Source organism: Microtus oregoni, unplaced genomic scaffold, assembly GCF_018167655.1.
Source record: "Microtus oregoni isolate MIOR12 unplaced genomic scaffold, Mior012 000044F_ref0000062, whole genome shotgun sequence".
NCBI lineage: Eukaryota > Metazoa > Chordata > Mammalia > Rodentia > Cricetidae > Microtus > Microtus oregoni.
The window spans coordinates 18275557-18303279 of record NW_024543218.1 but is presented as its reverse complement, the minus strand read 5'-3'; the positions used below and the strand labels follow the sequence as shown (position 1 = coordinate 18303279).

Genomic DNA, 27723 nt, shown 5'->3' with positions numbered 1-27723 from the left:
AGCTCGACGAGGAACGCCGCAGCGGAAATTAAATTTCAGGATTGATTGATTGAGTTTACCATGTAGGCCTGCCAAGAAGCGAGCAATTTCGTGGGGAAACGATCAAGCTGCTTCAGTGACACACAGAGAGAAGGTTCTCCCCGGGTTTCAAACGCGGCCTTTACTCGGCTTGCAGACATATGTGGAGACTAGGAAACTGCAGGCCCGGACGGTGAGACAAAAGGTCCACGCATGCGTGGAAACCACTGTGAAGTTGGGGGGAGCAGGGCAGGCAGAAACCCAGTGAGAAATGAGCAGAGCTGCGCGCGCTGGGCTAGGAATCTTACCGCGTGCTCAGAATGGGGTGTGCCCAGCTCTAAAACCTACCGCCCTGATGAGCCCAGTGTCACCATGAGTGACAGGGTGTGCCCCCTCCGCCGAAAGGCTGGGGAGTGTTCTAGAAACATAAAAGCAGCTAAGCAAGGCCTGCACCGTGAAACAGTTACAAGCTGTGGTCCGGTGTTGAGACTGTGTGTTTGTCCTGTTGATGTCTTTGAGTCTAAGAGGCACATTGAAAAATACGTGACTCTCAGAGTTTAGAAATTTTCTTACAGTTAGACCGTATGATTTAAGCCTTATGTGATTTTTATCTTTGATCCCCGCTGAAGGAGTTCAGTTAAAAAGAAACATTCGGAAGTTTTTTTTTTATCAGGACAAGACACTGGAGCAAGGGTGAAGGTAGAGGGTGTGGCTAACAAAAACCTAGCCCTTGGTGACCATGAGAAGGCAGTGCCCAGAGAAGTCGTTCCCAGGGGTCAGAAGAGGGGAGTGGATGCTGCGGTGGGGGCCAGATGCCATCATGCATTTGTTCCATCCCCGAGAAATTACAGCACTCAGGGTGAACTCTAAAGCCAACAGTGAGCTTTGGGGGTGGGGGGGGGTGGGTGTGTAGGTTCAGAGCTTGTAAAAGAGCCACTGTGACAGGCCATGTTGATAGGGGGTTGGTGTCTGGGCGGGGTCGGGACATATGTGGGAAGTATATGTACCTTCCTTTTAAACTGTCTGTGTGCTTAAATGAACCTGAAACATAATTTAAGGTCAGGGGTGCAGCTCAGTTGGTGGAGTTATCTAGCATCCGTAAAGTGGGGTTGACCCCCAAAACTACAAAAGAAGGGTGAGGTGGTATACACTTGAAAACTCAGCCTTTGGGAGGTGAAGGCAGAAAGATTAGAAGTTCAAGGTCCTCCTCACCTATGTAGTGAGTGAGTTCAGGGGCAGTCTGGGACATATGAGACCCTGAATCAAGAACAAAAACATTACAAGATTGAGTCTAGGGGCTGGAGAGGGATGCCAGCACTAACAACATTCGCTTCGCAGGCTTGGAGACCTGAGCTTGGACCAGGCAGAAAACTGGGTGTGGCTCTGTGGCACGTGCAACCCCAGCACTGTGTGGGGCGGAGGCAGGAGGATTTCCGGGGCTTGCTGGCAGCCAGCCTGGAGTGAAGTAGAGGAGAAACCTGTCTCAAAAGAGTAAGGTGGATCAGGACGCTGGATGTTCTTTTCTGCACATGTACACACACACACACACACACACACACACACACACACGGGCTGGGACTCACAGTCTTCTGGTTTAAGAGTGGCCTCTGGCAGGTCTCTGGCGTGGGGAAGCTAGTACGCATGCCTTTGAAACGCTGCTGAGATGCGGGGTTGCTGGCTGTGCAGCTGCTAGACCTACCATGAAGGTGTCATGGGCACCGACTTCGCTTTGAGCACAGGAAAGCAGCGCTTTGTTGGCAGATCCTCTATAAAGAGCAAAACCTTTTCTCTGCTATCTCAACATCTCCAGTATTTCTGGACCGTGGAAAACCAGAGAGCAATCAAAAGAGCTTTGGTGTGTGGATCCAACTTCTTGCCCTGTGGAGCTCAGGGGCTGGCAACTCATTTGAACTCAACACTGCCAGGCTACCCAGCCACTACGCCAGAGTTCTCGAGCAGAGTGGAGACCATGCTCAGACTGATGAGAAAGCAGGAGACAGAAAACACAGAGAGTCCCTTTCCACGTCTGTTTCCACAGCCAGATCTAAGAATGGGGAGGGGCCTCGATGGGACAGAGTGTGATGTATGCAGGCTCCTCCTTTACAATGGAGCTGGAAAACAGACACCCAACAATCTCCAGGACGTGAAGGCCTCTTATATGCTGGGACACACTTAACAATACAGTGTATGGGCTCGTAAAATTGCTCCCTGGGTAGAGGGACTTTTTGTCAAGCCTGGTAAGCCGAGCCCTATCCCCACAGCCACAAATTGTCTGCCAACCTCTACGCTTGCGTTGAGACACACAAACATGTACGCATACACAAACAGAGGTAATAAATACTGAAACAAATCAGAGCCAATGGACTCCTTCAGAATTTCCAGAGGGTTTATGAGGCATGGAAGGGAGAGAAGAGGCACTGTGGTTTTCAAAGGTCATGCCAGTGTGTGTGTGTGTGTGCACATGTGTGTGTATGTGTGTGCGCGCGAGCGCGTGTATGTGTGTGCGTGCATTGTGTGCACGTGTATGTGTGCGTGCGCGCGTGTGTGCATGTGTGTATGTGTGTGTGCGTGTGTGTGTGCATGATGCTGGGGGGTGAACCCAAGACCTCACACATGCCATGCAGGTGCCCTACTACAGCACTACAATCTTAGACGTTTCTCCCCACTTTTCATACTGAGACAGGGTCTCCCCGAATTGCTCACACTGGCCTTGTGCTTGTTGAGAGCCTACAGGGCCTTGAACTTGTGATTCTGCTGCCTCAGCCTCCAGAGTAGGTAGGATTACAGGCCAGTACCACCAGGCCCACGATTGCTCTTGCTATCTTTCCCTCTTATCAACAAGCATTGAGTTTCCTAGACCTCCATCTTCCTACCTCCAATTTCCCTTCCATGTAGGAAACACTGTCTAGATCTGGGGACTTCCCTGAGGTCCAGCTGCTTCTCCCAGCATCTAGGAGTGTTTCCCCTGAGTTAGTTGTCTTTGCTCTTGGACTTCTGCTCAGCTTTGTGTAATGGGCTGGATGCTGGACAGGAGGAATTTTTAGCTTTTCTTAGACACCTGAGGGGATTCTTCTCAATGCGGCTTGAGAAACATACCTCATTGGCTCACTGACCTTTCAAAACGGATGGATTTGGGTCTGGCTTAAGGGAGGATGGACCTTTACTTGTTTGTTTGTTGTTTTTTGCAGTGTGGGGACTTGCGGTGGTGTTGGCATGTGTTAGTGTCAGTATATACCAGGGTCACCTCAAGGTGCAGCGTGGTGGCCCTCAGGTGCTTCATCATGTCCCGTACTCAGTACAGGTGTTCCTGAGTGATCTGTGGAGGTGCCCGTGGACAAGATAGATGTGCTCAGCCGTGGATGCCAGAAGATGAGATTAGATTTCAGAATTTATTACTGAGGCAAGCCACCCTTTGCCCTATCGAAAAGGCAGACAAATAGTGCCAGGGCAATGGAGCCACTCCTGGCTCCCGGGAGCATCGTCTTGGGTTGGGAGGGAAAGCAGAAGCGTCTCCTTTTTTGCCTTTCATCAGGGGCAGACAAGCAACTTGAGCCTCAGCACTTGGTGACCTCAGCACTTGGTGACAGTTCTGTGGGCTCCTGACCGGGCTGACAGCCACACAGCCATGAATAGTAAGTGTGTCAGAGCTACTCTGGCTTGCTAGTCTGAAATCCGGAATTCAGATCAGGTTTTGGAGGAGGCTCACCCAGACTCAGCAAGGCCTTCCTTCAGAGAAAGTACAAGTTATTAGCGGGACCGTTACAAAGGAAACGCTTAACAGACCAAAGAGGCCAAGTACTCTTCGAGAATTGCTAATGCTCTAGAAGTGCTTATTAAATTCTATGAATGATTAATGAGCCTACTCTCATGTTTTTCTTGACAGCAGATTCTTGAGGGCCTCTTCTTCAGTGGCCACACTGTTAGAAACCGCCCTTACTTGCGGTCCTCATGGCTTGATTGTCAGCTCCCTGAGGGAAGTCCCGAGACTCACCTTCAGTGCAGTCCACATAGTAGGTCCTCAGTGAATCTTGAATTAGTTGAGGAGTGATTAATTAATGGTCGATCAATGACATCAATTCCAGGATCTGTCCCATATATACAGTATTTGGTAAAGACGCATTTCCTGGAGCTTGTCTTTGGTTAGGGAGTGAAATGAACCCTGGACAAATGATTACCGACGAGAATATGAAGGTTTGCTCGTGATTACTGAGGAGAATACCAAGGTTTGCTCGTGATATTCATCAGTGCGTGTCCTGGAGAAGAATGAGCAGAGGAGCAGCCGAAGGAGGACCGGTTCTGCCCACAGGGTGTTCTGATATGATTGTCTTACGACATTATAATTATTGTGTAGAGGGAGACTTTAACTTCACAACTGTTTAGTCCATTCTTTCCTCCAGGGGCAGCTACTGACCCAAGAGGCATCTACCCTCTCCTTAGAACAGTTCCATCTCACCTATAAAACGACACAATTTCATCTCCCAAAGGCCTGTAATCGAGTCAAAACCTTCAGAGACACAGTTCACTTGGAAAGCGTAGGTAGGAGCATAATCCAGATACTTGGCTGTCTTTCCCTCTGCGTGGACATCGGGTGCTGCTGGCTGCTGGGTGCTCACGGCGGAGAGCTCTGCTCCACCCTTTCTTGCGTGGCCTCCTCAGATCACCGGGTCTCCCACGGGCATCTGGATGCACGTTAGACTTCTCCACATAAAGAGCTAAAGAGCTGCCCCATCGTTCTCTGCGAGAGCGAGCGCGGCAGAGTGCCACAATTTCTGTGAAGTGTGTTTGCTTCAATCGGAACAGCAAATAGACCCGAGGGACTTTGGTGTGAAAGTATGGGATTCTCTCTCTCTCTCTCTCTCTCTTCCCTCCCTCCCTTCCTTCCTCTTCTTTCTCCTCCTCCTCCTATTCCTCCTCCTCTTCTTCTCCTTCTTCTTGTAAATCCAAGGACACTTACAGGGACCTGGGCTCTGGCTGGGTGGTTTAGTTTGCAAATCAAGCGTGTGTCCATTTTGCGCACGGGCCTTGACTGCTAATGACGGACACCTGCACTTCAAAGCAGGGAGCTAATTTGGATAATTTATTCCTGAGCAGTTTTACCGCCAGGATGCTACTTCCCCTGGCCCTAACCTCTTTAGGATTAGTTTGAACAGCAGCTACCTGTGCCGCGAGCACACGCCTGGGGAGCTCACCTCTCCGCTCTCAGCGGGGTGGGGGAAGCGTCTTTATTCCCGCCAGTGGCTGAGAGGCACGTCGGGGGCTGGAGCACTCACACTTGCCGCTCAGTTGATAATCAACAAATTCTCATCCCGAGGGCTACGCTTGAAGTGCCTGTCTCCCGAGTTCCTCTTTCAAGGGCTTGACTGTAAAAGCCGCTCTTCAAAGTCCTTATCATTTTCCAACACCCTCCGCAGCCGCTCCACCGCTGGTGCTGAGCCGTGACCTGTGCGGCGGCACTTGCGGTTTCTGCCTCCGAGTTGGCTGCCGCGACACCTGGCGGTCAGCCTTATTAATTACTTACGGCTGGCTTATTGGCAGCGTTTTTATTCCCGTCCTCAGCTCACTTAGAGTCACACCGATTTTGGTAATCAATGATCTAACAGATTGCTTTTGCTGATTTTTTTTTTCTTTTCGGTTGTACCTGTGTTTATCTCTCTGTCACAGATCAGCCTAAGCATCTGAGCTCTGCTCCATACTTCTCTTGCCGGGGATCAGCTTTCTTTGACAAGGTCCCCAAGTCCAGATAAGGGTTCCATTTCAAAACTGCTCTGAATCCCGAGTTCCATAAGTGGCGGAGGGAACGCGGGTGGAATGGCTTAAAACCTGGCATCCACAGTTCCCCAATCTCCCCAGCTTAAGCCCCGAAGGTCTCTGGGAGGTTAAACATGCCTCCTTTGGACCCTGATAACTCCCTTCAATGCTCTCTTAAGGAGTGGGCCAAGGTTAGGATCTTGAAAGGCAAACAAAGGAAACACACAGGCTTAAAGCAACACTTGACAAGAAAAATGTCATTTTCCCGTGATTAGGCTGTTGCTCGACCAAGTAGATTATATTCTTGATTTTTCTCTTGGTCAATGCGAGTGTTTTCTTGTGTTGTTATTTACAGCCGCTATCCTGTTCTTGGGAGCATTTTATTAAGATGCATCCTGGTTTATCTAGTTTCATGATGTGGTTTATTCCATACTGATGCTGGAGGACCTCTTTCTTGGCCGTGGACACTATGTATACTGAGATCGTTTCCGCAGCCACGAATGTAGTCTCATCTTTGGTCTGCTCCTGATGCAGAGCAGGGTTAACACAGCAGGCCAGGGACCACTCTGCTTGGAAATGCCGGCTCATGACGGTGGCTCTGTGCTGGGAACAACGGCTGTCAGTCCGCTATGCTGCTAAGGAGCCTTGTGCTGAAAGCTGAGCGCGGATGCTGAGCGCGGATGCTGAGCGCGCCTCACTTCCGTAACCGTAACCGGCAGATACAAATGATGCGATTGTACTCCACATCTGCTTTTCTCCCGGGGGTCTAGAGTTTTGGGATGTGCTAGGCAGGGGATGCCTGCATGACCAACCCTGGTGAAAATCGTGTGCACTGAGTCGCTAATGGACTCCCTGTTTCCAGTGCTCTATTTTTGTTGCTTGGAGCGAGGTACCATCTGGGTTCCTTAGCGGGAGAGCCAGTGCGAGCACAAGAGGAAGTCTGTACGACTGACCCCATCTCGCGGGAGCTCATGGACTCTGAACCGATAGCTAGGGAGCCTGTGTGGGACCGACCTAGGCCTTCTGCATGTGTGTGTGACAGTTGTATGGCTTGGTCTGTTTGTGAGGCTCCTCGCGGTGAGATCAGGACCTGTTTCTGGCACTTAGCAGGCTTTTGGTAACCTGTGCGCGCTGGATTACCTGGCCCCGCCCCATAAGGGGAGGAGCTCGGTCCTGCCTCAACTTGATGTGTCCTGCTTAAACCCAAGGGAGGCTCGCATCTTTCTGAATGGAGATGGAGGAGGAGTGGATGCGGAGGGGGTGGATAGGAGGTGGGAAGGGGAAGGGGAGGAGAGGATGGAGGGGAAACCGTGGTCAGTATGTAAAATAAATGAGAAAAAAGTTAACAAATAAAAGAAAAAGAAAAAGAGGAAGCCTGTATGCTGATGCCTCCAGAGATTGCCTGAATTTTCTCTCTGTCCCACATGACTCTGTTATGATTCTGTATAGCTATAGCCTATGCCCCAGAAGCTCTTTTGGCAAATCTCTGGGCGAAGGAGTCACCCGGGAACTTTTGAGCCCTGCCATTAGTTATGAAATTCCAGCAAACCATTTGATGACGTTATCATCCAAGACGTGGAACTGACCCTGGATCTTTGTCACGGCTTACACATCACTGCCCACTGTTCAGCTTAAGTGTCCTGAAGAGCTGAGGGTCTGCTTAGTTTGTGTCTGCTCCCTCACTTCCCTAACGGGCACCACTCCACTCTAATTTCCTTCTCTTGTTTCATCACCTCTAAGTTAATTTTACAAAGTCCACACCTTAGAAGGGCAGCTGGGAAGTGCCAAGATCATCAGCAAGCGTAACTGGGTGTTTAAGAAAAGCATACGTTCAAGGCGAGATCTGTAATATCACAGTAGCTAATCATATCGGTACGGGCACCCTCCAAAGTGTGCCCGTGCATTTAAAAAGATTCTCCGTGTGGTTAATTTGAGAATCTAACTGAATCAGCTGTTGTGAATGATGTGAAGGATGAAGCGATGCTGGCAGGGTCTTTGGTTTTGTCTTGTTCCAAAGCTATGTGGTCATGTTTTCCTCAAGTAGACAGGGTATGAGGCATGGGTCTGAAGCAGGCTTGTTTCACCCTCTCATGGTAGACAAGCAGCTGGTGCCACAGATGTGGAAAGTATGGACCAGGGATTTGATTTTTTTTTTTTTTTTTTTGGTTTTTCGAGACAGGGTTTCTCTGTGGTTTTGGAGCCTCTCCTGGAACTAGCTCTTGTAGACCAGGCTGGTCTCGAACTCACAGAGATCCGCCTGCCTCTGCCTCCCGAGTGCTGGGATTAAAGGCGTGCGCCACCACCGCCCCGCCCGACCAGGGATTTGAAAAGGAACAGGAAGCGGAGGGCAGTGAAGCTGAATGAGCAACTTTGTAGTGATTCACTTGTTAGACTATTAAGGGCGGTAGTAACTTTGTAGCGATTCACTTGTTAGGGTATTAAGGGCTGTAGTAACTTTGAAATCCCTCACTAGATAGTAGCTATGTCTCAGCATGGAGTGAAACACACCTTCAAAATGAGGTGTGTTCAGAAGTGGCAGAATTTTCCAGGTCTCTTTGGTGTTGTCGATGCTTTCAGATACACAAAGTCATTCTAGTCTAGCAGTTCAAATCCCTTCACAAAGGGATTAGTGTTGGTGCCATTTACCAAGCCTATGCTTATTGCCGCTGTCAATATTTAAAAATAGTTTATTAGAGCCAAGCATTGTGTGTGGGAACATGGAGTAAAGTATTTTCTTTATTATATTATAAAAACTTCTCAGGACAGCTTGGGTGGTGAAGCTCTTTGTATGAGGATCGCTCAGTTGTGCCAGCTCTACCGTTTACACTGTGAGTGATGCCTGCGACAGGTTTCTAGGAAATAACAACTTTAAAGACTACTGGAAGCAGACAATGGTTTAGAATGTACTTTAAAGCCTTTGCCCACCCACAGCTGAGGATGTAGCCCTCAGATACTGCTCCAGTGCCATGCTACCATGCCCTCGCTATGCCGCCCCCGCCATGATGATAACGGACCAGCTCTTTGAAACTGTAAGCAAGCCCCCAAATAAATACTTTGTTTTGTTTTTTTTTTAAAAATAAAAAACCTTCCGCAAAAGCATATGAAAACAGCATCGGAATGAATTTTTTGAACAACCCCTAAATGCCAGGCAAATGCAGCCATGGAATGAGCTGAAGTTAGCATTTCAAATATCACACCCTGAAGATTGGCTCTGGCTCATCCCTGGCCCAATTTAGTAATCCCATAGGATTGTCTCAAGTGTGCGATGTTTTAGAGAGGAACTGGGAAATGACTGCAGACTCAAATGAGCAGAGAACTGTCGGCCTCATTAGAAAGGCTCCCACGCACACGTGGTGCCGGCTCTCCCTGCACACTCAGACGTGCCCTGTGAGCTCACACATTCGCTACGTTTCACATTTCCTAGCTTCACGAGCTAAAGAAGGGGTTCGCACACAAACATCTGGGGCTTAAGTCGACATGTGTGCTTATCCGTCTACCGACAGTAAATACCTATCCGGGCCGCAGTAGAGGACAGATGTGGTTTTATATTAAAAAACCCGAACGTCTGCATGTTTGCAACACACGGGAAGAGCAGAACACAGGGGAGGGGAAGTGCGGGACGCACCGTACTCTGGGACTTGTCCGGTTCCCCGCTTCAGCAACAGCCTCGCTCGTCTTCCTCCGGATTTGATCAGCTCTATCGCTCTGGCGTGCGTCATGTCCCTTGTGCTTTCCCCATTGATCTCAATGATCTGATCTCCTACCTGCCAATCAAAGAGAAATAAAGTCAGGCAAAGATGGTGTGCTTTCACAGCTGTCCAGGTATCACCCCCTTCCTAAAGAGCACCTGCGCCCACCCCGTGGCAGCACCCCAGATCTGAGTAACTGTATCGAGACTGGGTCACCCATGCATGATTCGTTAGGACGGCAGGGGCCTCAGTTATAAAATACTGGGCGTTAAAAATTAGGGAATAGGTCTGATATGACAATTCAAAATATCTTGGCAGCTTGTTTGACTTGAGAAATACATTCTACAGCTTTTCTATTGAACACATTACCAGCCTTCGGCTTTGTACCGCATCTGTTTAGCACGTTGTGAGGAATGACCAGTTTTTTGTGCTTCTCGGAGAATATTTGCCATGCGTCATTTTGCATCATTTAAGCTTCTCTGGTTGCGATTGCGACACTGCCTTCACGGCAAGCGGCAGTTAGTGGGTATCCCAGTTTGGTGGTGAGTTCTCTAACACTGCCCCTTGAATTAGAGTCCGGGCCCCCTATTCTCTGCATGTGACGGAGGCTCTTGTGAAAGCTTTGCCATGCTCACACCAGGTTGCCAGAGGCTGTGTGGTGAAAAGTCACTCCCTCCAGAAATGTTAAAGATGCCTGTGCCCCATGAGCAGTTCCCCGTTTAGCTTTGGCAAGTAGATACCAGAGCCCGAAGAGCTTCAGCTGCGAACGTATCATGTAACTCTCAGAGGACCACTGTTGTCGTGGCCTCTGAATTAGAATGTATTGGATTTTGGGGCACGCGACTTAAAGACAAATAAGTCTTTAAGGGGGAAACACAACGAGTTGCTCTCTAAAAATTTATTGCAGATGGTTTCGTAAACAAAGAAGATCTCATCGCAATTAATATCTATAAAGTAGAGAGAACCAAGAAACTACAGTCAAGTCGATTGGGCAGACAGAGGAACAGGTAGTCACTATCACCATGGAAACAGGGCACTGTAGCTGTCTAAAGAGGATTGGTCCAGAGGCCCAGACCCTTTTCAACACAAGGGCAATAAGGATTTCCCTGCAAGTGTTTGGTAGCCTAGAGAGGCATGGGTTTGGGGCAGGGGAAGAGAAAAGTATTATTTCTGTGGCATTCATTTTACACAGGATGACTCAGAAGACAGACTAAAAGTTAATGTCACTGTCCTGGCTAGTTTTATGTCAGCTTGACACAAGCTAGAGTTATCTAAAAGGAGGGAACCTCATCTGAAAAAATGCCTCCATGAGATCCAGCTGTAAGGCATTTTCTTCACTAGTGATGGATGGGGGAGGGTTGTGGGTGGGGCCATCCTGGAGCTGCTGATGGATGGGGGAGGATGGTGGGTGGGGCCATCCTGGGGCTGCTGGTCCTGAGTTCTATAAGAAAGCAGGCTGAGCAAGCCAGAGGAGCAAGCCAGTAAATAGCACCCTCCATGGCCTCTGCATCAGTTCCTGCTTCCAAATTTCTGCCCCGTTTCAATTCCTGTCCTGACTTTCTCCGATGAATAATAAACCAAATAAACCCTTTTTTCCCTAAGTTGCTTTAGTCATGGTGTTCTTTACACTTATAGTATCTGTTAGTCTCTTCATGTTTCCTTAACTGTCACTGTTCCTAAGGGGGAAGAGCTATGTTCTGGAGTCAAGTGGCTCGTGAGGGCTGTTTGGGTGAAGGCCTCGCTCCTTTATCCTTCAGCCCCTGGCATCCAAATATCCAAAGAGTCTGGAATGTTTGGATGGAAGCTCTACCCCAAGCTCCCTTCCCTGGAGCTGCCTCAGTCCAGACTTCACCCTGGAGAAAGCCTACCAAATGATGACTCCTCTCCTGAGATGCTCAAAACCACTCCCATGGGGTATTTAAACTGCCTTTTTCCCCAGGGGGAAAAAAAAACACGTGGTTTTCTGGTCTTCCTTTTCCATCTCCTTTGGGGGTCTAGAAAGCCACCAGGGAGAGTTTGTATCCATTAAACCTGAGCTTTTTCTAATTTGGTTGGATTTGGTCTGATTTGGATTGCTGCATCAGGGGAGAGGCTTACTGGGGTGCAGGAACTTTTCAAGGGCTATGCATCTACATGACCAATAAAAGTGAGAACATTTAATCCCACCTCAAGGAGTCTTCACCCACAATGGACACCTCAAGGTGTAGTATTAAATTATGGAAAACTAAGGGCTAAGTCACAAAAAGCATGTCTCCTGTTTCTCTCTCCCTCACTTCTCAACTCAAGTCCAGCTGGTTCCTGGATACCTTCACCTGGATGTCCAGCAGCAATCTCAACAGCAGGTGGATGAGTCCACCAACTTCCCCCAATGCAGATTCTGTCTTAGTTTCTAACTGTTAGGGATGAGGACTCCCCTGTCCTTAGGCAGGACAGGAAATTATGGGGACATAAGAAGAAAAATGGACTCTGGAGGTCTGGCTGAAGCCTTTTGCCAGCTGGAAAACAAGGATCCTAACACCGTTAAGTTTTGTACAAGGCCCCCCTTTCCTCCCAGCTATGAACCTACACTTTGCTGGGAATCTCACCCGGAGGCCCGTTTACCTGTGCAGCTCAGGGGGCTCCTGATTTTACCTTATCAGATTGTAGCCCCCTCCAGTGCACACCAGAAGTCACTTGTCAAAAGAGAAAAGAAGAAAGGACGTTTCTTGGAAGTCCTTTGAGATGTATGCACGAGAGTCACCAAAATGGTGTATTTCAACTGTCGAGACACGTGAGTGAGACTCTGCCTCGAGAACACCATACCCAGGCTTTAGCCTGTTTCATCTTTTCCTCGAGCGTCTTCCTCTCAATCCCCTTGCTTAAAATCTATGCCCCAAATGCCTTTTAATAACTGGCCATTCTTCTCGAGAAGCGTACCCACACTCTCTGGTGTGCTTCATGCGTCCCCTGTCGGGTTTTAAACCCCAACTGTGTTTCATTGTGGCTCCTTCTGAAATTCTTTTCTGAAGCCAAGAACCCTGGGCTGGCTCGAGTCAAGGTTCTTAAAGAGTTGGGCGGGAACTGGCAGCGGCAGTGGCGAGCTACGCTTCTGCCTTTGCCACCATCGTTCATGCAAGCCACAAGCATGGGGTCACGCTGCACTCCTTAAAGGTAAAGGTTCATTTCTATTTATTTTGGATTTATGTGCGTGCCACGTGTCTGTGGGAGCCAGAAGAAAGCAACAGATTCTCTGGACCTACAGGATGTTGTGAGAGCCCGGCATGGGTACTGAAGTATGGTCTTCTGCTAAGGCTCTTAGCCAGCCTTCTGACCTAGCTGGCCTTTTACATTGGATGACAGTTTTTATGATAGACTTTTGCTAGATGTTCTGTTACTGTGGTCATTCCAAAGTGCTAGAAGCGCAGAGCCCAGGGCCTGGTGCATTTAAAGGCTTACTGCTTCTACAATCGGGATACTAAATTATCTGCGAATTTCGCAATTTTTCCACGTTTAAATTTAGAGGCTTTTTAAAACTTGAATGAGGAGTGGAGGCTTCTGAGCAGAGGGCGTTCCCAGAGTCACCGCCAAGGGCAGTCTCCAGCCCCAGCAACTGAAGGGAGGACCTTTTTTTTTTTTTTTTTTTTAGATATTTCATTTGGTTCTGTGCTCCCTTCTTGCTTAGTTAAGATTTATAATAAGAATTTACCTTGGCTTCATAGTATATCTTACCTGTTTTGACCCAGATTGAATAACACACAACATACATACATACCTTATGACCTATAAAGCAATCTGTAAATAAAAGCTATTGCTAATTATAGGAATCACTTGCTTCTTCATCACCATCATGATAGAAGAGAAGAAAGGAACACAGGAGGAAGGCTTGCACAATGAACCTAGGAGAGAGGCAGCTGACTGATTGAGAGGGACGTGGGGAGAGGGGCAAATATTGCTTCTGTGGAAATAACGCAGAGAGGGAGAAGACTCTCCTTGAGTTGTTAAGTACAGCCTTGCAGGCATTCTTACAGGACAGCGTTGCTGTTTTGATTTTGTGATTCAAGATGAAATCTTCAGGAAGAGACTCTCATTGAATTCTTGGCAGGTAATTTAAACTCCAGCTAATACAAAGAAATCACCACGAGTGTGGCAGCAGACATGAATGCTAAGACAGAGTTTAAAATAAAGGCAAGCTTGCTGAAGCAGAAATAGTTTCTACAAAGGAGGAAAACACAAGCAGCCCCTTCCCATTTTCAGACGCTGTTGAACTGTTCAGGCAAGAAGAGCCTGGGTAATATCTCAAAATCATTTGCCCGAGCAGGAATGGAGGCTCCCATCGGCAGCCCAGCCGAGCTTCTGCTGCTGCTCAGAAATCACTTACATTAGGTCATGAAGTCTGTCTGCCTAGTTGATAGAAAAACAGAAAGAAAACCAGAGGGAACTTCAACTGCAGGCAGTGTGTAGGCTATCTTCTCCCTTCCCTGCATGCAGCTGAAGGCAACGAAGAGCATTGCTCTGCACACTTGCCTAACCAGACATACTATTCCCCAGAAGTGATCCCCAACTGGACTCTGAGCAATGTTGCTCTTTTGTCCAGGATAGTAATTTCTGCTTTGCCGACGCTCACTGTCTTTCTGCATTTCCGTGCGGACTCTCTGTGAGCGTGAGGACTCTGGACCTGATGTGGGGGCTGTGCAGGTTAAAATGTGAATGCTTTATCAAGATGCGTGGCAGCCATGCATAGCGGCCAGGTACAATCTTGAGAGCAATGTAACGAAGGCATTAATTTGCAGCTGTGGATGGGAAGAAAAGGAAACGGGCTGTGGAGGCACCAGCGTGTAAACAGAGCGGCGCTGTTGCCACCTCTAGCCTGAAAGACCCGAGGAAGGAAAGAGAGGTTACTGGCATCAAGAAAGAGAAGCATGCAAGAGAGGCTGCCTGCTTGGAGTTAGAGCTGCAGAGAGAAAAAGGTTCTGCTAGGCCCTGAGCACAGCTTCAGGGAGGAGCAACACAAGAAAAACAGTCATCGCAGTGCAGAGAGAACACTGAATCATGGCACTTCCTGCCCCATAGACTAAGCTTCCAAATTCCTGGAAGCTGGGATTATGTTACTTTATATGGAAAAAGGACATTCTGTCTGTCTTTCTGTCTGTCTGTCTATCTATCTATCTATCTATCTATCTATCTACCTTACCTATTATCTATCCATCTATCTATCATCTATCTATCTATCTATCCATCTATCTATCATCCATCTATCATCTATCTATCTATCTATCTATCTATCTATCTATCTATCTATCTTCTATTATCTATCTACCTACCTACCTACCTAGGGCTAGGGATGAGATGTGAGGCCCTGTGCTCTACCCCACTTTTTTTTTGTCCCAGGGACTGAACACAATGCGTCACACATATCAGAAGAGAGCTCTTCCTCTGAGCTACCTGAACTTCACCCCAACCCAACATTAAGGTTCATGAGATGAGCTATCCCGGAGTATCTGGCTGGGTTCAATGAAGTCCCAAGAGCCAAAAATCTAAGGGAGATGAAAGGAAAGAAGCAGAGGTCGGGGAGGGGAGAATGCATTAAGCTGCTGGCTCTGAGGACTGAGGCCTGGGCTAGAAGCCAAGGCAGGCAGATGGCTCGGGACACTGGAGAAGGTGACATTTTTCTCTGGACGCCTGTTGCAGAAGCCAGTGCTGCCAACTTGATGCCTCCCTTTCCACCCAGTGAAAAAACTTGAACTTTTGACCTCTAGGATTGTGAGATAGTCAGTGTGCATTGTTCCAGCCATGAAATCCATGGGCATTTATTAGAGCATGGATACAACACTAACGTATATAGTCTCTTTCTGTTGATATTTCTCAGTGGCCAAATCTAACATACACCGGAGGCCAGGAGCATTTTGGCAATCCAAACACATTACCCCAAGAACGCCGCACGGGGCAGGGATGGAAAGGGACAGACTTGGACGAGAAGGTGGACTAGAGGAAGAACTGACATTGGTTGATGCAGGGAAGAATGGACATACTAAGTGGTGTGACAGACGAGGGGGTTAAGAACAATTCACGAGCGAGACGTCCAAGTTGAATGCTGTTTGCTTTGCTCAGTTCACGGTGGCAAGGTGGTCTTGGGAACCTGGCTGTGCTGTAATATTTAGTTTCAACCACGGACATCCCTTTAAGCCCCTTTGTAGGAAAGTCAGCAGGATCAGTGGTGCTCAGAGATACCCTTAGCCATTTGCCGTTCTCTTAGCGAGAGCGAGAGTAACTCCCTCCTTCCCTCCAGCCTCTGCTCCACTTCCACGGCCTCCTTCTTCCCCTCCTCTCTCGGTACTGTGTCCACTGCTGGGACTCCTACCAAGAAGTCACTACTGTCATGTTATGCAGCCCAGCCTCTCCTCTCCCAGCACCTGCCCTAACCCTCATGGTCTCCGTGCTATGTGGCTCCTTATGAATCTCTAATACTGTAGTATGTTTCTACCCCTCTCCTGCATTCAGCCCGGCCCATTTCTTACCCAGGTCCTGGGGTTCCTGTTTTGTTTTGTTTTCCCCCCTGGCCCTTGAACCTCATCTATGGCCACTGAAAGGTTCTACTCAGATTCTCCATGCAGCCATCACTGGCCATTGCAGGGACTATTCCTCTTTCTTTCTTTCTGGTCCCAATACACTATAGCTTGCCTCTCTTACGGCGCTCAGGGCATCAAAGCCTCTAGAGCTGATATATACACTTTATTCCTCCTACCTTTCAATTAACAAAATTATCAATTTTGGGAAGTGGGACTATGTCTTTGCAATACTTCCTGGTGGTAGTACTGTATTGCTTAGGAATAATAAAGAGTAGAATCTCCTTATAAAAGGGGCGAAGATTAGTTCCATTCCTGCTGGTGGAAGAGGGAGACGCTGAAGAGAGATGGGGTGGGTGGGAGAGAGGAGACTATGCGTCTTTGGGCTCTCACGCTTAGAGCCACGAGGCAGGATGTGCCTTTGTGCTTTGCCGCTGCTGATAAAGATGCTTGGAACGAGACAAAAGCTTCATGAGTAGTTTGTAAAACAATCACATACCTACTTGACTTTGGGCTAAGCTAAAGTTCGATTTCTGTGGAAACAAGGCCTCAGATATTTTTAATACTTACAATTTTAAGAAGGTAGAAAAAGTTACACAAGGGAAGCCCTCCCTGTCGTCTTCAGCTTTCAGAGAGAGGTAACCCTGTAATGCTTTGCCGACAAGTCCTGGAATGGGATAGCCACAGGCAGAAGCAACCCTTTGCTGTTTGCGTTGCTATGTCAACTCACATAACTGACTAAAAGCAGACAGCGATTGTTCCCATGAGAAGCCCTGGGAAATAAACTCCTATGGAACTTCTAATTATACCCCAGAGAATAGCTGGTGAGCAAAGAGCATGCTATGTTTTTATAGTGCTGCTTGTAGCATTTAGTGTGTGCGTGTCTGTGTGTCTGTGTGCATGTAAATGCAGGCAAGTGAGCAAAGTGGCTTTTTAATAAATACAAGGGGGGGGATAAACGAGGAGAGGGGACAGCTGATGATAGTCATTAGTCTCGACTCACTACTATGGTCTGGGATGAGTTCCCCAAATTGGAGTGAGGGAAACCTGGTTCCTTGCACATCAGTGTTGGGGCAGGGCCTTTGGGGAGGTGTTCCGGTCTTGAGAGCTCCTTCCTGAGGAGTGGATGGATAAAGAGGACCATGGGAGTGGGTTGGCCCTTCTGTGCTTTTGCCTCCTGCCCTGCCGACACAGAAAAGGGCCCATGCTGGATCCTGGCACCTTCATCTTGAACTTTTGAGACCACAAAACGGAAGCAAACACATGGCTGGTCTTCATAAGCGGTTCTCAGACACTCTGCCGTAGCAATGGGAAGACACCCACAAATTACACACAGCAGTAGAGGGCAAGGAGCCCACTTGCTTCCTCTGGGTTTTATTTCCCTCACTTTAAGTGGGTACTCTGAGCTTTAGAGAAAAGTGGGGAGCTATGGCAGACACACAGTTTGTAGGGGTTCAAGGCCAACTCTAGGTTCTCTGACTCTACAACTGAGGATACTTTAGCACCCCAGGAAGGGAGAGAGACACGGGGGTACTCATTTCTTGAATGAGATAGGATAGAGGAGCTTATGATTCTTTGCCTTTGGGGTTGTACTAGCCGCTTGTGTGTCTGCTTGACAGAAGCTAGGATCATCAAAGAGGAAGGAGCCTCATCTGAGGAAAAGTCTCTGTGATCTCCAGCTGAGAGGCATTTGGGCTGGTGGTGCCGGGTTCTATAAGAAAACAGACTGAACAAGCCATGGGAAGCAAGCCGGTAGGCAACTCCCATGGCCTCTACATCAGCTTCTGTCTCCAGATCCTGCCCTGTGTGAGCTCCTGTCCTGACTTCCTTCAATGATGGACATGGTATGGAAGTGTGAGCCACATAAACCCTTCCTCCCCAAGTTTCTTTGGTCACGGTGTTCATCACAGCAACAGCAGCTCCAAGGCAGGGGCATTGCTTACGAATAACAAGGTGTGATGAGGGTGAACACACTCAGAGTATGTGTTTGAAAACATCATAACGAAACCCATTATTCTGTAAGCTCAAAATAGGCACCATCACATGTTCCAAGCCTTTCTAACAGCCAGGCCACGCCACGGGGGAGAATTCGGCAGATGTGTCAACAGCTGGAACCATGAATAAGCCTTCCCAGCATGAATGGCTCTGAACGTCCCTGATCAACATAACCTTTCTCTTCAGATAACTGCGCAAACTCCATGGCGTCTCAGACCAGCAGCACCATGCATGTCCTCATGCAGCCTTGGAAGTGTACACAAAGTGTAACATAGGCAGGGACAATCACGGCAACAGCAGGCACTGGGGTCTACTACCACGGCTGTAATGGACGTGCGGGCTTCCATTAAGAGTTTAATTTCAAGGCAGCTCCCCAGAGAGCCTTTACTCATCACCATGGTATTTGGTGTTAGCAGGAATGGGTGCTGATTATAATAATTTTTCTAGTGAAGCACTAACGCTAAATAAATAGCCAGAGGAGCATCGTGGCGCCGTCATTATGGCACACAAAATAAACATTATCCATTTATCTTCCTTTACTATTTAAAGTCACATATTAATTACTTGAATTTTGTGATAGGGATGTAGCCGAGTGTCTGAAAATCTTGTTTCTGTTCGAGTTCATTCAGATTGTCCATCCATGCGTGAGAACAGCTGAGCTATGAAATTGGGCAACATGTTTTCTGGCAATAATGAGCTGATAATATTCCTTAGGAGTATTCAAGGGACATCACTATCGATAGGCTAATTGGAAATAAAAAGGCAAAGGTTTCGTAAATCACGAGACTAAAAAGACCCTGGGTTAGGGTGGCTTTGCAGCGTGTGTCTGGAGCTCTCCCAGTTTGCCGTCTAGGATAAGAACTCTCTGATTCACTCAACGGTGATGCTTCAGGATGCCCCGGCAGGTCACCGTTTCCAAAGGGGGCTTTCCCACCCGTAACTTGGCTCAAGCGTGCTGTTCTCTCTCTTCAGTTTTGAAAACTGACTCCTGTGTCTAATAAAATGCATAGGATGTTGGGTGGAGAGGAGAAACACAGTCTGATGTAGGGATATGAGAGCTCACCCTAGTTGGAATGTTCAGAGCCCAGAGCACTGCTTGCTTGTATGTAACAGTTAGGAGGTGGGAGGCAGTTAAGACAATAATACTCTACCACGCATAACAGCGAATAATTCAGGTTCCAGTAATTCTAGGTTCTCTACGTGAACATCTGTTCTTACACGACCAGAGTTTTGTCTCCACGTAAAATCTTCAGTCAACTAAGAGGTTTTATGCGGTGTGAGCCTCCCCGATGAGAAACACTGGCCCTTTACAACGCGTTCCATGTACCCAGCACAGTTTTTGGGCCAGATTCTGTTAGAAACATGATCACATTTAATTCTGAAATGAACAGAGGCAAATCTTCCCTGGGAGAGAACAGACAGAGAATTTAGAATCAAATCTGGAAAGGAAACTTTGCTGCTGCTCCATAGGGAGCTGATCAACAAATAACACAGGAAGAGGACTGGTATGGAGATATCAAGTTAATTTTCTGTGTCATTATTTAATTTGAACCACCCATGGTGTGGGAAGTCCTTCTGTATAAGTGTTGCTTTTATTGGTTAATGAATAAAGAAACTCCTTTGGCCTGTGATAGGGCAGAGTAGAGCTAGGCGGGGAACACTAAACTGAATGCTGGGAGAAAGAAGGCAGAGTCAAGAAGCAAAGACAGATGCTGAATGTAACAACACACCCATGCTACTTTTGTTTACATTTCTTTCTCTTTGTAATTTTTTTTATACATCTTAACTTAGTCTAACCTCCTTAGCACTTTGTGAGCATTTGAGGATCATTTTGATCCCCTTCATGAATCGTCCCTCTTTCTTTTTGGGACTTCAGGTTTTTCTCTTGGACTATTGCTCTGATCATCACTTCCATTGTCTCTTGAGCTTTTGTGTAACCATGGGGTAGGTCTTGGTGATGGCTCCTCAGACTTGCCTGAGTTCACCACTGCGTCGACACTCTTAGGGACTGGTCCCTGCATCATCAGCACAGTCCTGTGTTACCAGTGATGTCTGTGATCCTGCAGAGACATCTTGGAAAGTGGTCTCTTCATTACCAAGAGGGCGGAAGACACATATGTAAACAGAAATCACAAGCTCCGTTGCTCTTCCTAGAAAAACAATCATGTAGGCTCTTCTGATGGAGAATCCTTATTTTCTAACCACCTTTGTTTTCCAAGAGCAGCACCCTGTTAATGTAAGTGGTTTGATTGAACTGTCTCTGGCCACTGAGGCATAAATACAAAATTGATTAATTTGTCCGATAACTGCTAGCAGCTGTGCCCTGTCGGTCCTGTCCCTCCCCTGCTGGGTAACCATTCAATTCCACTGTTTTTCAACATTTTAGGCCATTAAAATGTATAATGCAGCATTACACGGGAACCTTCCCCCACCTTCCCCTTCCGATGCATACTAGATGGAAGGGTTGAGTTACTTAAATGATGAAAGGTTTTATTCTCCCATAGTCTGCTCCCTCTCCCCCTCTCTCTCATTTCCTCAGTCTTCTGGAGAGGCTCTGTGGAAGGCTTCACTCCCACGAGCCATCCAGCCTTGCTGGTGGCAAGCGGCCCGCCTTCTTCTCTGTAATTGATGTCTGCCTCTCTTTTTCATGTCTTTAGGCACACATGGCATGTGTGTACCATGAAGCAATGCTGGGATGTTTTATATAAGCAGTATCACCCCACATGGATGATACTGTAACTTCCTTTTCAAAGCCAATATTGTGTTGTTGAAATGCATCTAAGTAGGAAATATACTTCCCCCATTTAAACTACTATATAATACTGTATTATATAAATATACTTCCCCCATTTAAACTAATATATAATACTGTATTATATAAATATACTTCCCCCATTTAAACTACTATATAATACTGTATTATATAAATATACTTCCCCCATTTAAACTACTATATAATACTGTATTATATAAATATACTTCCCCCATTTAAACTACTATATAATACTGTATTATATACATGGCTTGCTATTTATTTTTCCATTCTATTGATATCCATCTGGGACTCTCCCCTACACTCAGTACTTGCAATGAAAACCCACGTTACAGTAAATATTGCTCTCTGGTGTATATGAGCAAAACCACCGTATAAACACAACGGTGGAGTTGCTGACTTGTAGGTAAATGTGTAATATCCAATTTGTTGGGTGTTGCCAATTTTTTCTCCAGAGACAAAAATTCACGCTATCATCACTGACAAACAAGAGCGCCTCTTCCCTCATGTTATTCCCATTTTTTAGAAATGCCAGTTTCTTATTTTTAGCTTTTTAGCTCACCACTTTGGTTCTTTAATTTGTATTTTCATGATGATGAGCATCTTTTCAGATTTTTAAAGTCATTTGGGTTTCTCTTTTTAAAAATAAAACTCACCCTTCTGTGCTTTTCTCAGTGTTTCTTTTTGGGTTGTAATTCTTGTAATTCATAGAAGTTTTTTATTATTTATATGTCCTGAATAGCATTCATTTATCCCCATTTCAAATGCAAATTCATTTTCAAATATGAGTGGTTTTCAAAATCTTTAGGTTATACCAGTAAAAACTGATCAGAATCCAGGCTCAGGAACAATGCCTTCACCTCTTTTCCCCTGCACTTGTGAGGCATGCAGTAAGTCACAACTACTAACTCAGACATCTTAATTTCAGTTTACAGACAAAGGTTTTACTGGGAGCTATTCCACAGTTTTATAAGGCGCTCTTTAAAAAAATAAAAATTTTATTTCAAAGAAATTAGTCATATAAATTAAACTGAGTTGCAAAGAAACGAGACTTTCACGTTGCATTGTGTGTCTTGCAGCAGAGGCTTACGTCATATCCCACGGATTGTCCAGAAGTGGGTTTCACCCAGGAATAAACATCAGAATTATGTGGGGACCACTTAAAAGCCACCCATCTTCTTTTAAATTAAGATCTTCTTAACACACACATGAGAGCATCATACGCCATGGGAGAGGGAGGGCTTCGTCTCTCTAAGAAAACTCTGATGCCATTTATATAACAGAGATATGCATGAAATAAAACAGACTTGCCCAGGCTCGTATTCAGAAAGGTCCCTTGCAGCACTAACAGGTAACCGCCTGTGTTGGCGCAGGAAGGCCTGGCAGGCTCTCTGCCCAGCTGCTGCTATGCTCTCGTGGACATTTCCAACGCATTTCCATTTTCTAGTCTATCTTTTCTTAGAGTAAGAGTCACTGTCACGTAGATATCTGGGAGATAAATGGAAAGTTTACAAGTGTTGATCATCTATAGTCCCTTTACTTTTGCTAATATTTGACTTATTTAAGTACTCTGTTATCAGGTGCCTTTATATTCATAATTGTTCTATCTTCTTGTTGGGTTGACCACACTTCACCCATATCTCTTTTCACGATGACTTTGTCTCCCGTTGCAGTTTTGACTGCTTTCTTTTCTGGTACACATATAACTTGTGTCAGATGCATATATCCTGACTCTCTTTCCACTTAAATGGGATATCTTTTCCCATCATTCCATGATCATTCTACTTCTGCCCTGAAATCTTCTCAGTGATGAAACACTGAAAAATTTCCCTCTAGATGAGGAGAAAAAGTAGGATGCTCACTCTTTTTCTTTTACAGATAGGATCTCATGTAGCCCAGGCTGGCCTTGAATATACTACATAGCTGAGGATGGCCTTGAACTCTTGATCTTCCTGACTCCACTTTCAGAGTGCTGGTATCCATATCTGGGCTATGAAGTGCAGGGATTAAACCCAAGGCTTCATGCACGGTAGGCAAGTGTGAACTGAGCCATACTGCCAATGTCTAGGAAGCCCACTCTTGTCACCCAGGTCAACATAATGATAGAAGTCTTACACAGACCAAGCAAGAATATGTAATAAAAGACATGGAAAATGGAAATGAAGAATTACGTGGCATGATTTTTAAGTAGCAAATATAGGATCTACCAAAAAATCCGTAAAAACTAACAAATGCATTTAATATAGTTGCAAGGTAGACAATCCTCATCTAAAAATAATTGTGATCCTGTACATTAAAAGTTAGCTAGCAGAGAAAGAAATGAAGGAAAAACATCATTTACAATCGCTTCAAAAATATTAAGGAAAACAGTAAACCAATGACTGAAAGTTATAATATACCTAAAGGATTTGTGCTTCATAGTATTATTTTTCATAATGATTAATAAGAATAAGTTGAAGAAGAGGCAAATAAGATGAAATACATATATTTAGGTGAGAGGAAGAATTAGTATTGTTAAAATGTCTATACTATCCAAAGAGATCTATAGAATCAATGTTATCGCTATGAAAATTCCAATGACAACTTTCACAAAAATAGAAAAAAAAATCAGCTCTGGAATTTACCCAGGACCTCAGAAGATTCCAGATAGCTAAAGTAATCTTGAGAATGAGGATTATGACTGGAGACATTACACAGGGATTTAAAACCTAATTACAAAGCTAGTATAGCTAAAACACTAAAGTACAATATAGAAATAGACTTACAGACATAATAAAACATATTATCAAGGTATGTTTGTGCAGTTATAGATAACTAATCTTCACCAAAGTACAAAGACTATGCCATGAATGGAGTTAGAAAAACCAGGTATCTCCACGGATATGAAAATGATTGGACCTTTATACCATATAAAAGTATATAAAGCCGGGCGGTGGTGGCGCACGCCTTTAATCCCAGCACTCGGGAGGCAGAGGCAGGCGGATCTCTGGGAGTTCGAGGCCAGCCTGGTCTACAAGAGCTAGTTCCAGTACAGGCTCCAAAGCTACAGAGAAACCCTGTCTTGAAAAACCAAAAAAAAAAAAAAGTATATAAAAAAACTCTAAATGGATTAAAGACTAAAGACTAAAGTAGAGGATTCGAAGCTGTGAAATGCCTGAAGGAAACCTTGCAACAAGCTTCTTGACCCTTGTTTTGCCACTCTTCTCTGTGTATGACACAAAAACCAAAGCCAACAAGGCAAATACAGAAAAGGTAGGACTACCTCAAGCGGAAGAGGTTCTGCAGGGCAAACAGCAGCCAAAGAAAGGAAAGCCAGCCTATGAGTGGGAAGGCACGCCTGGCAACCGTTTATCCGAGAAGATCTTAGTATCCAAAGTATGTCAGGGGATCATGCAACCCCACAGTAAATATTAATAACCCAACTGAAAAGCGGAGAAGAGGGATTCAAAAGACATTGCCTCAAAGAAAATTTATGGATGGGCAAGAGGTACAGGAAAAGATGCTCAGCTTCTCGAGTCACTGGGGGGCTGGACTTAAAATACAATCAGTTTTTTTTTTCTTGGTGTTTTCCCTGCATGTATACCTGCGTGAGGGTGTCAGATCTTGGAGTTACAGACAGTTGTGAGCTGCCATGCAGGTGCTGGGAATTGAACTCGGGTCCTCTGGAAGAGTAGTCAGTGCTCCTCACAGTGGAGCCTTTTCTCCCTTCCCCCACATAAGATCTACTTCTTTTTATTTTATGTGTATGTGTTTTGCCTGTCTGTTTATATGTGCACCACACAAGTGCAGTACCCGTGGAGGCCAGAAGGGGGCATCGCATTCCCTAGTCACTGGTGATTTTGCTACGACAGTCAGTGCTGGGAACTGCTCTTAACCACGGAGCCATCCATCTCTCCAACCTGGTAAATCAGTGTTTCACTTTTATTAGGATGGCTACTGTTGACAAAGACAAGAGAAAAAGAATAGAAGCAAGAACGTGGACTGCGGCGCATCCCCCCCGCCCTCCCCCCCCCCCCCCCCGCCCTTCCCCCCCCATCTGCGCTCTATGCGCTAGAATTCAGTTCGCGAGCTTCGGGCAAGGGGCTGGAGGTTGAGGAAACACACGCAGAGACAGACCGACATGCAGACCTTCAAACACTGGTACCAAAAGCCCTTCTTTAATAGCACCATGGAGGCTTAAATACCCTGCAGTCAATGGCCAACAGGTGAAAATCCCATCCTCTGATCCTCTAGGCTAGGCACAGCTTCTAGTGACTTCAATTAGAAGGTTCTAGATAGGGAAGAGCAGCTGAAGGCCGGGACTCAATTAGTCCCAACAGTGGAGAAGGGAAAGCCTTGTCTATAGTTGGCAGAAATGTAAGTACCATGGCATGACTGTGGTGGGAAGCAGTATGGTGGTCCCTTAAAAATAAAAATTAACAGCCGGGCGGTGGTGGCGCACACCTTTAATCCCAGCACTCAGGAGGCAGAGTTAGGCAGATCTCTGTGAGGCCAGCCTGGTCTACAAGAGCTAGTTCCAGGACAAGGCTCCAAAGCTACAGAGAAACTCAGTCTCGAAAAAACCAAATAACTAACTAACTAAATAAATAAAAATAAATTAACAGCAACAACAAAACCAAACCCAGAATCTTAGTAGACATGTCAAATACAGAAAAACCAACACTCTAAGGAATCCCTTTTCTGGGGACATCTGTAAATGTAAGACTCCAAAAACACAAGAAAACAAGATGAGCAGAACAGTGGTTGCTAAAGGCTAAGGAGAGAGGAAAGGGAGATATGGGCAAAGGGGCACAGAACATTGGTACAACACATATGTTCTAGAGACTAACACACACTTCTGTAACTACATGGATACACACACACACACACACACACACACACACATATATATATACATAGATATATATCAATTGCTAAGAGAATAGGTTTTACATGTAATCAACTCCCTCCATGTAACTTTGTTTTCTGATGGATATGCTAACTAGCTCATACAAATAAATGTATGTACTGTACTGATATGAAAAACAACATGTTGAAAATCTCAAGGATATGTAAGACTTTGTCAGTTATACCTCAATAAAATTGGAAAAAATTTCAAGACTAGTATAAATGGAGCAAAAATTCTCACAGGGTCAGAAGGAGATCGGGCAACCACCACCTTCGTAAACCAGCATAGTTCCCAACTACAACTCCATTCTAAACATTTCTTCTTCTGCCCACAGATAAGTGTAGTTTGTCAAACCTCATCAAAGAGACATCTCCTTTCAACAGACAGAGAGCATCCCAGACAACCACAGTCAAACTGCTGAGAACAAGAGACCGTATTGTGCCCAGTCCCGGGCGATAGATGTACAACACAGTTCATGCACCCGAGGCTCAGCAGTCATGGCGGGTATGGGAAGATACAAGAGCCAGAGGAACAGGAAGTTTTACTGCGAGAACGTGTCTCCTAGAAATGTCAGTGGTCACACCTATGAAGTCTCATCAGCATGGCTGCCTAAACAAGACCTGAACAGCGACACCACCAATGGCCGTGCCAACGTGGAAGGGGGAAGCTCCCGAGGACAATCCAACCCTAGACAACAACCTGGAGGGTGCTGAGAGGGAAAGAAACGGTGCTCTCTAGAAAGAAACCCCACGATTGGCTCTCAGAAACCCCGTCATCAGCCCCAAGACAATAGACGGACAGGTAGTATTATCTAAACGGAGCAGGTTGCATTTATGTACTGATAAATGGTGTGTGTGTGTGTATGCACACACAGACATAAAACAACAATGTAAGGAAAAGGGGCCATGGATTTGAGAGCCAGGGGCATTTATGGGAGAGGGTGGAAGGAGCTGGGAAGTGATGCAATCATATTAAAACTCCAAACATAGGGAAAAATTTACAATCTAGCTTGGCTATAGAAATCAAGGCGAGGACTAAATGGTGCTACAAGGGACGCTGTACCAGAGAAAGACCACAGGAAAAGACCTGAGAGCCGAACTTCTTTGAAGCAGTGACGTGGAGGTGTGGTGGCCCTCAGGTTATTGCTCCTTACCCCATTTTTTTTTTTTTAAATGAATTAACTAACTAAGTGGGTGTGCATGCACGGATGCCTGGGATGTGCACGTGCGTGTATCCATATGAGGGCGCGTGTGTCAGACAATGTGTGTAGGGGTCAGAGGACACTGGCATCGCTTGCTTTCCTTCCTTTTACCATGTACTCCTGGGGGCTGACCTCTGGTCTTTAGACTTCGTGGCCACTCCTCGGGCCACTTCCCTGGCCTTCCGTCCTGTCACCCCGCTTCCCAGGGAGTCTCTGCGGTGCTAGAACCGTTGGTTGGGATTCTCTGTGTCTTTTCCGTGCGAAGAGAAGGCGTCTGGCACATACGATCCCATATTGTGCTTGGCTGCTCCTGCCCCCCAGAGCTTTGTCTTCTTTCTCGTGTCCAGGGGTGAAGTTCCGCCAAGGCCCCACTTAAACCTCCCCCCTCTGTAAGGTGTCTCTCCAGGACACAAGTCCCCTTCCCTATTGCAGAGGGAACGTTTCTGACAGGGAGGATCTAGAAGCTTCTGCAGGCTAGGCAAGTGCTCTACCACTGACGCACACCCCGGGCCTAGCGAATTCCCCCTTCTTATAGGAATATAACGTAACACACAGCTCTGTTGTTCTTATAACAAAATTGGCTTACCCCTGAGTCTCTTGGCCCCTTCTCCTCCTCTTCTCCTCCAGTTCCAAACACTTGAGTCTTGTGAATGGCCAGCAATCTCTAGACTGGGTTCAGCTCTCTTACATCCCTGAGCTCTCTTCCTGTGGTTTCAGCCTTTGTGGGGACCATAGGCTTAGTGTGCCCACCGTACCCACTCTCTTTAGTGCTGTTTTCTTTGGGCATACAGACGGTCCTTCCCCCTCGTGTACTGTGTCATTTTGTGGGGTCTGTGCTTGCCACGTGTCTTAGGAATATTTACCTTATA

General features: G+C 46.3%; 1 protein-coding gene across 5 annotated transcripts in view; it reads right to left on the bottom strand.

Moving 5' to 3' along the window:
- Positions 1-27723, bottom strand: part of LOC121434623 (membrane-associated guanylate kinase, WW and PDZ domain-containing protein 2) — a 1272606-nt gene that overhangs the window by 36418 nt on the left and 1208465 nt on the right. For all 5 annotated transcript variants that reach the window (XM_041633542.1, XM_041633543.1, XM_041633545.1 and 2 more), the window contains one exon: positions 9392-9530. In XM_041633542.1, the coding sequence (XP_041489476.1) occupies positions 9392-9530 (139 nt within the window). The remainder of the gene's footprint in view (positions 1-9391; positions 9531-27723) is intronic.